The sequence below is a fragment of the Morone saxatilis genome, unplaced genomic scaffold (genome assembly GCF_004916995.1).
Source record: "Morone saxatilis isolate NCDOM2014 unplaced genomic scaffold, NCSU_SB_2.0 Contig20, whole genome shotgun sequence".
Taxonomy (NCBI): Eukaryota; Metazoa; Chordata; class Actinopteri; family Moronidae; genus Morone; species Morone saxatilis.
This window is the reverse complement of record NW_023339763.1, coordinates 22,546,489-22,558,508: the sequence shown is the minus strand read 5'-3', so window position 1 is coordinate 22,558,508 and position 12,020 is coordinate 22,546,489. Positions and strand designations below refer to the sequence as shown.

The following is a 12,020-nucleotide window of genomic DNA, read 5'->3' as shown; positions in this document are numbered from 1 at the left end:
AAAAAAAAGTGCACGTACTGTTCCCAAGACGGTCTCTCATTGAAGTAATTTCTCCTGTCGGGTCTTGGTGCTGTTGATATTGCAGCCGTGTGAGTCAGAAACATTGTTTGACCATGACATTGGCACACAGCTCAGCCTCCGCTCTGAGTCTTAGCACATCATGAGAAATGTTTGTGAGGGATAATGAAGCAAGAGGTGAAGACCACTGACCGATGAAGGGCGAAAAGGAAAATGTTTCCATGGTGTCTGCTAATGTTACCGAGGTTAACCACAGAACAAAATATCACATCCTTAAAATCCTCCTTCAGATTATAATCCTTAAGATTTCTGTCCTGGTTTATTTTATTTTGACATCTGTGGTTACTGGTGGTAACAGCAAGTGTGGTTTAATACTACAAGTCTAGTAACAATTGGCCTTTTTCTATCATTGTGTGAGAAACTGGATTTTATGGCACATGGCATAAGTCTGCGTACAGCAGGGCACAGTGAAAGGAGTTAGAGGGGTGTAGTCTTGTTTGAATAGCTCACTGTGGCTGCTCCAGACAAAAAAGACTGTTGACTTGTTTTATATATGCCTTTTTGATTAACAATAGCAGTCTGTGCTAATCTCACTTACCTGTGACAATTTCATGATAAAAGGCAGCAAGTGTTTCACCAGGTAAATGTTTTTAATGTTAAACTGCAGCACTTGGAAATGTTTGGTTTGCAGTAGCAGTGACTTAATACATATTTTTCCCCAGGAATGACAGACAACCAGTTCATATTACTGCAAATACATAAATATTGCAATACTTTGATTAATGGGCCATAGGCTCAATCACCATTGTGTTACCTAATTCAGCAATAGATAGACTGACATTTATTTAAGGGGAAATATTTGAGATTATCACTTTAAAGACCAACACAGCGACACAGACGGTTCATACATCATTATGACAGACACTGAGCTTCTAGCATATTTAGCTGCTTCACAAACACACTTTTTCTGTTTCTCTACCTTGTATAAACTAAGCTCCAAAGCTGGTATCAGATTATATATTGCCGCTGTAGAGATCTGATCTGATTTGTGCTAATGTAAAAATCTGATTCTGTCCTTTTTATACTGTACATAGAGAAATGAAAAGATTATTTCTCTCACTTAAGGGGAAAAAAAGTGACATGCAGAAAGGCTGGATTGTGGACACAAACACAAAAGTTGCCTTGATGGAAGAAGGATTAAAAAGTATTACATAAACACTGAGATGGAGATAATTTGCTCCAGATGTAGCATTTTAAACATAAACTGGAACATTTGTCAAATGAGTGAAACTTTGGTATGATTAATGTCAACCAATCGGCTATGGTTCAAACAATTAATTTCCTCTGCTTGCAAACTAAGCAAACTATAAGAAAATATGCAACTCTTTAGTCATTTTCCATCTACACATTATAGATTATTTATTGGCATAAGTCAAATTGAGGTTTTAGTGTTTTATTTACTTTATATTACATTTTTCTGCTCAATTATTTTATTTTTGCAACACCCTCATTTCCCCTCTTCACATCAATATATCGGATCCCTTGTGATATCACTCCACACTACATTAATCAATGCATAATTTCAACACAGTTTTCCACTCTGTTTAAAGGCAGAAATATGCGTCAGCACACCCCATTCTCACCCCATCCTCACCCCATCCCCCGTGTGAGGCCTCGGGGGGGTCCAGGGATCCCAGCAAGCCACAGCCACTGTGTATCTGTTAGTGATAACTGCTCTGTGGTTCCCAGGCCACGGTCAGTAGCAGCCCACAGCCGGCCTGATCGATAGGGAACCCAATAGGAGAGATGAGGCCCATGAATCAACCTGTCTGGATATGAACCAACACACACACTGATAGCAGGACGCATATAGTATGCGCTGAGCTAAAACATGGCACATACTCAAGTGCTTATATGTAAAGGCAGATGATCCATATGTAGACTCTTCAATCCACCTACCACCAGCATCGCCAACACTATGCAGACACGCACAGGCACAAAGCAAATGTTTTTGTTCCTTTTTAAAGTCTAAATGATCTCACTTTAAGCAGCTTAGTAACAGCTTAACTGTTGTCTTTAGTTTTTTTTTTTTTAGCATGTAATAAACTGGCATGTGGAAATACTGTATATGATCTGTCATGCCACACAAACAGGTTTTCAGTCTTTTGTGATGCCTGCTGCTTCCACTGCTTAGAATTCCATCACACACATTAGTGCAGCATGTTTTCATAAACATGGACATGAATTCACTGTTTATTAAATCACAGCTTTTATAACCAAGATTAATGGGTGTCACTTTGCCGTGGACTGTTTGATGACTAGTAAACAACCTATGCAGTGTATTGAAAAGCTTGGTGTAATTGTTTAGGGGCATTGTGGTAGGGTTTTTTCTTTTTTTTAACTAACCAGTTAGGTACAGTGGTGGCTATGTGGTCAGGTATCTTACCAGGGTTGCAATATATGTATAACTCCGGGATCAGTATGTATCTTAGAATCTTTGTCATGTTCTTTTTCCTTTGCAACTAAACCACTTTGGCAACTGTGATTCAATTTGAAAGTATCCCAAAAAATGTTTCAGAAGTTGTACTTTCTGCACTTTTAAAGTACTGTACAGCCCATCTCTATTACCTTGTATGACAAGACACAATGGGTTTTTAAAAAATGTGTATTCCACCGTCTCAGCAGCCAGGTTTATGTTATATCCCACCTCATAAACACTACAGCCACTAGTACAAGGGCCAGGAGTATAGTTGGTAGTGTGGCTGAGGCTGCTGCATCGCTGCTCTGCTGTTTTATGGTGGACTTGCTAGAGTTTGATAGGACCCTGGCTTGTGGTCTAATACAGAGTGTGAATGTTTGCTGGATGGATGTCCGGATGTCTGTGGCTGGCACAGGATTTCATCGCAGCGTCTCCCTTCTCTATTTATCTCTCTATCAGAGAAGTATTCAATTGGGTGGTCCACAGTCTGCAGTATGTTGTCTAGTACAGGTATTGAAAACGTTACACCAGCTTTTGTGGGTAGACAGGCAGAAACATAAACACCAAAGTCATACATTAATTATTGTCCTATTGCATGTTACTGTCCCCACAAACATTGAAATTAAGAAATTAGGTTGAGAAACTGGGTTGAGACTAGAATTGATGTTCTCATTCATTCCATTAACCTGGTTATCGTAAACTCGTACTGTATTTGTATTTATGTATTTTATTTTACCAATGTGTAGAGAGTAATAAATGTGCTAGTTAACAGTTCTTCAGGATGTCAGGTGGTTATTATTTGCTAAAGAATTAACACAGCTCACCATGATGATTTTCTCATCAATGCTACCATTACTTCAAGGCTAACTTGAAATTATATCCGTCTATCCCCAATACCTTGTCTTCCTCGGCAGTCCTGTTGTGTTGCTATGGAGTAAAGCGTCCAGTGAGCTGGTACTTGGAGGTGATAAATAGGGGCCAGTAGACCCAGAGTGTTATCAGTGCTACTAAGGCCTGCAAACTAGGAGAACACAGGGTTTGCTTGGGGGTAAGACACAGCCAGGCTATGAGGCTAAGGTTGATATATGGCTGCACAGTCACAATAGGATTCATGTTGTAAAGGGCCTCTGCGAACATTGTGAGAACAAGAGGGCCAATAGCTGCAAGAGTGTGTATTTATGGAGAGAGGGAGAGACTATGTAATTAATGTTGGTGTATATATGTGTGTGTTTGCAACATCTAAGAGTCATCGTACATTTTGATATGAATCACTCACAAAATTTTGTGTACTTCATTGAGTGTAAAGCGAGGTGAAGTATATTCTACTCTGCAGCAGAGATGATTGAGTTTTTACTAGAACCTGTGTGTGTGTGTGTGATTCTAATCAGAGATATAGAATGTAGATTTCTTTCTTTCTTCCTTATCTCTATATTTATGATTTGTGTATATAATGTCCTTATATCTTAAAATATTTCCTATGGTATTTTTACAATTGAATATACCAAAAGATCATTACATGACTATTGTCTTCTCTCAAGACAAAACAAGGTGGTCATGAGTTTTGCACCTATGTAGGAGTTGATTGACCAGAGCACCATTCAGCCTGACTCTCCTGTTTCCAACAGAATGCCTCCCTCCACCAGTTTGAGGAGCAGCCAGTGGAGAGACTCTTCCCTGAACTACAACAGCTGCCAAGCAAGTTAGTCTAATTCCCTTTGCTCTGTTTGCTCTGTATCTGTTGTTTGTGTGTGGTGATTAATTGGTTGATTGAGACCAGCAGCAACTTGTAAGTCTCTTCATTTCTGTTAATCAGTCTCAGGATTTTCCTGCATGTTCAAATTTTATTTATTCTAAAATATTGACTCAAAAAAACAGTTCAGTTCATGCTCAGCCTGTGGGGCTGATATATACAAGAATTCTAGATTTGAATGATATATATATGGCATTCACTGCCACTAGATGTTGCACTAGAGCACCAGCATCTCAGACTAAAACAATTGGGCCCTACCGCCCAACAGACTCAGCACTATAAAAGAGAAATAAAAGAGAAGTAAGACACATAATGAAGACAGTAGACTTTGGAAATCATCGATATTGCAGAGGCAAAAAGTGGCGTGTCACTACTGTCAGTAAGGACTAACTAACTGTATGTATAACCTTTAACCCTCTGTGTTCCCCCGGCCTCCATGCAGTGTGCTGTGGTTGGATGTGTTGAGTATATCTGGTGGCCGGCGACTCTCAGCTTTTGGCTGTCAGAACGGCTGCGTTGGACTGTCTCTGGTCGACCAGACAGGACCAGGTGAGGGAGACCAAACACAGAATAAAGAGGAAAGTCTGTTTCATGATGTTTTCACCTGTTTTCATCCACCTGTAGGCTCTGACTAGGGTTTAAGGTATTTGCGCATCACTCCTTAATATCTGTATGCAAACATATCTGCGGGGAATGATGAGGTCGTAGCCTAGATGCCTAATTCTAAATGTGCTATACTGCTGTAATAAACATTTCAAACGTGAGTTGTCTGACTGAAATGAGATAAAGGTTTTAATTTGTCCCGCCCTTACAGGTGCAGAATATAAATAAATAACAGGATTGTCATTGCGGCGTCATTCAAGCACTCCTTGTACACACTAATACAATCCTGAGAGACAAGAGAATGTCCTGCCTCCTAGTTGTAATTCCAACTTGGAGAAATCAGGAATTTCTGACAGCTTTTCCTGCTCCTTCCATTCCGCGGACACTGTGTGAGAAATCACTCCCTCTGTCTCTCATACACTATAGGCCTTTGTCACAGCACACATTTTGACTTGTCATGGTAAAACCCCAACAACGCTAGCGAAAATGTTGAACTAGGCTTAACTTTTTCAGAGACTTGATCACACACATGCAAGCGCACATAGCTGGTGGATTAACTTTAACGCTAAAGCTGTATTTCTGATACTTCTGTCTATGAGAATTACAGTGTTTTGGTGTCTGATAAGCTTTTAAAGATTTCTCTTACTCCAGCTGGATTTCCTGGATTGTATTTCATATCTCACCGGCACCTTAGAACATTCATTCCAAGAGACTGGGTTGTAAATAAATGTGTAAATGTGTTTGGCTGATGATGGAAAAACAAGATACTTCTGCTAAATGCACACTCATTTGTTTCATTTATAACATGTGCGTACATTCTGTAAAAAGGTTCTCCAAATTACCGCTACTGTGAGGAAAAAACGAAAGACTCTTAATCGAAATGCATTTATTTTATCTAATTTATTTTTTTAAATGTGCAAATTGTTTCACTGACAAGGTAAAAAACAAGAGCCTTAACTTTTCCTAAATGCATATATTGTCTCATAAAATGAGAGCACATTCTGTCTTACTGAGAAAACAAAGAGAACCTGTTAACCTCAATTAATGAATTTTGTTTCATTTAAAAAGAATAGTATATTCAATTTCTGCCAATGTTTCCTGCTAAATGTTACACACTGGACCTTTAATAGTGGGTCCCCAGAAAAAAAGTTTAGGAAACACTACCTTCAAAGACATGCCCTAGTAACACAGGGCAGGGTATCCACAACATTGTGATAAAAAAAATCTGTGTGTACAAGTATTTGTATACAACTTCTCATGTCGTAACCACAAACTCAAGAGTTTGAACACTGCGAATTCAAGCAGTGATGGACAGTAAATATAGTGCACAGTACACAGAATAATTACAATCAGCTGTGTGTGTGTGTGTGTGTGTGGGTGTGCAGAGACGTTACAAATTCTTAATTACAGTAAACGAACATTAGGGTTTGGGTTAGTGTGTATGACTTATTAAGTAAGTAAAATCCTGCATTCAAACTCTGAAAACTGAAACTGAAAGTATAAAAGTAGTAGCATGAAAATATTATTTAAGTACCAAAAGTAAAAGTACTCAATATGCACCCATTTCAGAATAATGTATATTATATTGCTGAATTATAGTGATGTGTTCATCCTTTTAATGTTGCAGCTGGTAAAAGTGGGACTCATATTCCTTACATACTGCTGGGTAGCTTAACCTATAGTAATGTATCATCATTTATTAGTTGAATTATATTTTCTATTTCATCCAAATCTGAAAAATAGCTAGCTGTCAAAAAAAATGTAGTGGAGTTGAAGTATAAAGTAGCATAAAATGGAATTGCTCAAGGGTCCCTTAAGGAAAAAGGTTGGGAATCACTACTCTATAGGACTATTCCACAGTGTGTTTGAAGGATGTTGTGTGTTTTTGTGTTTTTTTTATCAGAGGTTTTGCAGAGCTGGCGGTTCCAGTTTGACAGTCCAATCTCTACAGTGCTGCTGTTCCCTCTGAGCTGCCCAGCTGAGCCCAACCAGCCCAGCGGAGGGAAAAGTATGTTACTGGACTTTTTTAGTCTCACATCTTAAGACTTGTGTCACTGTCTTTCTCTTCTTCATTTTTTTTCTTTTTGTATCTGCAGTGTGACTTATGCCTGGCCGTCACTGGGGATTGTCTTTGTCTTTTTCAGGTGTGGAAACGGAAGGCTACAACCTTCTGGTAACCAGCACTATAGAGATGGCAGTTGTCTACAGGTCAGATAACTTTGTAAAGATGTCAGTGTAGAATTTTCACTCAGACTTCATCTCTGTGGTTGGGAAAATGGCTCTGGGCAGTTCAGGACAGTGTATTTGTTGTGTATGTTTTATCAGAGATGTCCAGGAGCGAGGCTTGTCCCACCCGGTGTGCCTCTCAGAGAGTGACCAATGGGACGCAGTGCTTTGTGCTCTGGTGATTGACCTGGATTTTGACGGGCAGAAGGAGGTGCTGTTGGGAACATACGGGCAGGTCAGAGCTCCTCTTTACTAATGGACTTTATTAATAGTACTTTAAAGAATAAAGCTGGTGATAAACTACATTTTATGTTTTATATTATATTTTATATTTTAGTAGTATTGTCCATCTCTAAGTACTTTGTGACTTCCTCAGCCTGTTTGTGGGTCTCAGCTCCAAGGCCATTGGTCCCTACTGTAGACATAAGTCTTGAGCCTATGAGCTCAGTCATTTATTATTGTTCTAAAACAGCTGGGAACTGTAGTTTTGAACAAACATTGCTCAAACAGGAGGACATAGTGCATTTGTTGTGGACTGTTTTCAGCGGTGATTAATCCACATTTGGTGCTCTAGTGAGTATGTGCAGCAGCAGTATGTGGGAGTCATGTCGCCCAGTGCAATAGTTTGGCTTATTGATGTGTTTTTGGACAACAATGGAGCTCTATGGCACAGAGGAATAACATACATCAAGGTTTGAATTCATTGTTTGTTTTGGTGTTTTAAGGGGGTTTGTTGACAATAAAAAAAACAGGGTTCCCACGCATCCTGGAAAACCTGGAAAACTTGAAAATTTAGAGACTAGTTTTCCAGTCATGGAAACATCTGGAAATGAATTAAAATTACCAAATATCCAGGAATATTTTATGCTGTCCTGGATTTTTTTTTTTATTGTATTATAGCTTGTGCTGTGGCCAAATTAATGTTACGGTTAGAGGAAAACCATCAAATCATATTTATAGTTATATAGAGCTGAGCGCACAAAACAAAAACAAGTTAACACGGAGTGTGTCTTAAACACTAACCAGCCATGACTGACCATCGTTTGTGAGCAAGTGCTGTCCCGTATTGTCAAGAAAGCGCTTAGAAAATGTGAAAAATTATACAATATCTGAAGACTTCTTCATGTGAAATGATATACAGCATGTCCAGAGCAAGTGAATGTGATGGAACCTGACATAATAAGACATGAAATCCTACACAAATGCACTACAGAACTACTTCATAGGTGTATACGTGTATGTATATAAATAACTGTATATTTATTTTTATTTTATTTTTTATTTATTTCATATGTTATCTTCCATTTTGTTGTGCAACCTTGTGTTGTATAATGACAAATAAATGACCTCCACCCTCGACATCACTTTTCAGGCATCTGATTAGAATTACAGACTGATGTGGTCACATCCTGATGATGGCAATATTATCTTCCTTTCTGCCGAGCAGGAACTTCTCTGTTACAAGTTCCAGCCGGCAGGTAGCGGACGAGACGGACAGTTTCAGCTGCAGTGGAGGCGGAGCTTCAAGAGCCCTTTGCTGTCCATCATCTACCTAGACTTGACTGGGGACGGTTTGAGAGAGCTGGCTGTCCTCACACTAAAGGGACTGCATATCTTACAGGTACGTAGCAGAAAGCTGTCTTACGCTGGTCGAAGGTCACTTCCTGCCAGGGTCAGTGCCTCTCTGCTGCAGCACAGCACAGTCAGATAAGCCAGAAGTTAATTGTAAACTAGGTGCCTTTTTGAATGATGTTCTTCCTTTATGATCAAATATATAAATGAAATATAAAAAAAATGAATGTTGTTCTGCATATCAGCATGATGAATGCTCCACCTGCTTACTATGTCAACACAAAAGCATGCTCTTGAACTGAGAAAAGATCTTATTTCTAATGGAGAGGTGAATTGAAACAAGCATCAAGTCATTGCTGACCTCTACTGGCCATCAGAAGCAATTGCAGCAGAACTGAAAGACCTGATTTTAAGGGCCCTTTTTGCCTGCTTTGTCTCCTCTGTTCCCTTCATCTGCAGTGGACTGTAATTGTCAGAAACTGTCCATTTTCGAATAAGAACCATATCAGCTTGAGAACTAACAGCACAGCTATCTAATAAAGACATAATTGACTTCAATAAAATTATTTTCGTTTGCTTTTCTCCTTTAAAATTTCAGCTACCATGTGATGGCTCTTGTAGCATAATTTTCCAGAAACGTTATCAAACCCCAAAGAAAACGTTTTACCGTGATGTGCTATTGAACGATACATTTGTCACCCTCACACATCCAGTATCAGCTCAGCACAGACCTCAACAGGACAACTGCTGTAGCATTTCGGAAGCAAAGCTCAGAGCTGATATTTTCCTCTGTGCAAAGGAATTCAACGCTCTTCCTCAAATCTGTACATCTCATCTGATGTTGTGTTGTTTTGCTTCCTGTCTTTTCAGCACACTCTTACCAGCACTGCTGATTTGGTCCTTGAGCGGCTCGCCCAGAGGGTGTCAGCGCTGACAGCCGGCTCTGAGATGGAGTCAGCCGAGGTTCAAGACAGAGAAGATAAGGATGCTCCAGCTCAAAAAGAGGATGTGGAAGTCCCGATGGTTCAGACTGAAGTGATGGTCTAATGTGAAGGATGTCCTCAGGGGTGTGTGTTCCTGAACAATTACATTTAGGCTACATTCACACTGCAAGTGCTCAATCTGATTTATTGCACATATCTGACTTTTTTTGTTTGGCTGTTCACATTATTTTTAAAATGTGGCCCGTATCAGATTCCAGATTCTAATATTGGAAATGGAAGCCACAGAATATGTGTACTGTTTCATTTATAGGTTGATGTGCAGTGGAAGCCAGCCAGTGAGCAGATGATAACAAGGACGGAGACAAGGAGAAAGAGAGACACATTTTGAATTAAGGCTGTTTGTGAAGCTAACGCTGCCTCTTTCGTATGGAGGTGTGTGTGATGCTGAGTCAGAGCAAACACAGACCAGTTACCAAGTTTTACTTGTACATAACTGTCACCCCAAATACTTATCACTGTCCCTCCACTGACAGTCTCCATTGCAGCTGAGTGACTCCTGCCAGCACAGAACTGTGACAAATGTAGATCCAGAGTGATGTAAAAGTCACATGAATTCTGAAATGTGACTGAGGCCGCATTGCAAAAACAAATCAGACCTGTATCTGATTTAGGGCCACATATGAAATAAAAACTAAAAAGATCAGATTCAATGTTATTTGTGCTCTTTACACTGTCATTAAATGTGGGTCACAAATGAGCACACAAAGATCTGATTTGGGTCACTTTTGTCTGCAGTGTGAACATAGCTAGAGAATCAAACATCACATTTGCCACCTGAAACAGTAACACACTGCCATGTGGTTGAACACTGACTGTAGGTCAGTGGTTCCCTACCAAGGGATTGGGACCCCCACTAAGGGTCGCCAAAGCTTCATGGGGGGATGCTAGGCCTTCTTGATTTTCAGGGGTTTTAAGGACTATGTTAACCTTAATATTTCATACTTTTTTCTTGAGCAAACTAAATGAAATTGTTATTTTTAAAGTATAGATTATTATTTATTAGTAAACTTTGAAGACCTGAGCACAAGATATATTCAGACAGCCTTCAGTCTCTCATAAACAGCCTCATCCTGCATTAGAAAAGTTAAAACAACTAAAGAGCATAGAACAATGGACAGGAGTCAAGAAAACTCTGAATTTGTCCAAGAAGTAGCCCATTAAGTATGTATGACTGTTAAATATATATAAAAAAAAAATAATACAGAGAATTGTATAAAAAGTTAGTAATATTATCAGTAAAACTCATCTGTGATCAATATTCACATTAAATAATCTGCTCAGAATTCATCCGAATGTCCTGCAGTTACTGCGTTCACTGGTTGGGTTCATTGTACAGTTCATCAGCTGTTCTCTACTGTTCTTGTTATACATACAATATAACATGAAATATACAGAAAATATGTCACTTAGTCAGATTATACAGTGATAGACAGAGGCTGGGAACCAGTGCTGTAGGTGACAGTAACAAAGTGAACTGATGTGGATACTGTGCAGTAATCTGGAGATAATAAATGACACATTCGGCTCTCACTGGTTTTGTTGTACTGTTGTTACTGTGATCTCCCTTTGTGGAATTAATCACACTTCATATTGAATTAAGTAAACAGAGGTGGAAACAAGTGTACCATTAGCATGTTTATTTATTTATTTTTATTTATTTACTTCTTTTAATAATGACCATGAGATCAGATGACTATACTCAGACATGTTCAGCGCTTTTAGTATTACATCATTCCCGTTCTGCCTGAAGTGTTGTATTTTGAGGTTCAGAAAAAGTCAAATAAACATTTCTGCAGACCAGCAAAGGGAGTTCATATCAATCCAACTATTTAACCAGAGATGACATTTTAAAGCAGTGGCAGTATTGTCCCTGTGTTTCGGCCGGTCAGTGGCACTGTGGTCCTCTCCGGAGCTCTCAAACTCTGTTCCTCCGCTCTCACTACAAAGGCAACAATAACAACAGCTGCACTTTTCGCACTTCACCGGGACGGGGAGATGACTTCAGAAAGCCCCTCCAGCCCCGAGCCTCCGCGAAGCTGTTGCACTTGTTTTAATGGCTGGTCGCCTCTCGCGCTGTTGTGTTTGAAGGCGCGAGGTTGTTTTGCGCGTCAACAATAAGGAGCATGCTGCCGGAGCGACGGCGAGCGCGTTAAATGAGCGCCTTTCACTCAATGGGATTTTTATATTTAGCTCTGTGAGCGACGCGCAGGACGAGCAGCGGAAAGAGGAGACCCCGACCCCGGTGTTGTCTGACATTTTGATCCCTTTGAGACCGTTTCGAGACCCCCAAAACTTGTCGTTCATATCGCTGTGCGCGTTATCGGGCTATGTGGTAGAGAGGGCGCTGCGTGTGTGTGCGTGTGTGTGT

At 39.8% G+C, this 12,020-nt stretch overlaps 1 protein-coding gene across 1 annotated transcript in view; it reads left to right on the top strand.

Annotated features, from left to right (window-relative positions):
* Positions 1–10,837, top strand: part of kptn (kaptin (actin binding protein)) — a 14,251-nt gene extending 3,414 nt beyond the window's left edge. The window contains exons 6-12 of the mRNA XM_035666820.1: positions 4,123–4,196; positions 4,690–4,796; positions 6,754–6,858; positions 6,995–7,058; positions 7,176–7,311; positions 8,524–8,697; positions 9,519–10,837. Coding sequence (XP_035522713.1) covers positions 4,123–4,196; positions 4,690–4,796; positions 6,754–6,858; positions 6,995–7,058; positions 7,176–7,311; positions 8,524–8,697; positions 9,519–9,695 — 837 coding nt within the window. The 3' untranslated portion in view covers positions 9,696–10,837. The remainder of the gene's footprint in view (positions 1–4,122; positions 4,197–4,689; positions 4,797–6,753; positions 6,859–6,994; positions 7,059–7,175; positions 7,312–8,523; positions 8,698–9,518) is intronic.
* Positions 10,838–12,020: the final 1,183 nt, after the last annotated feature.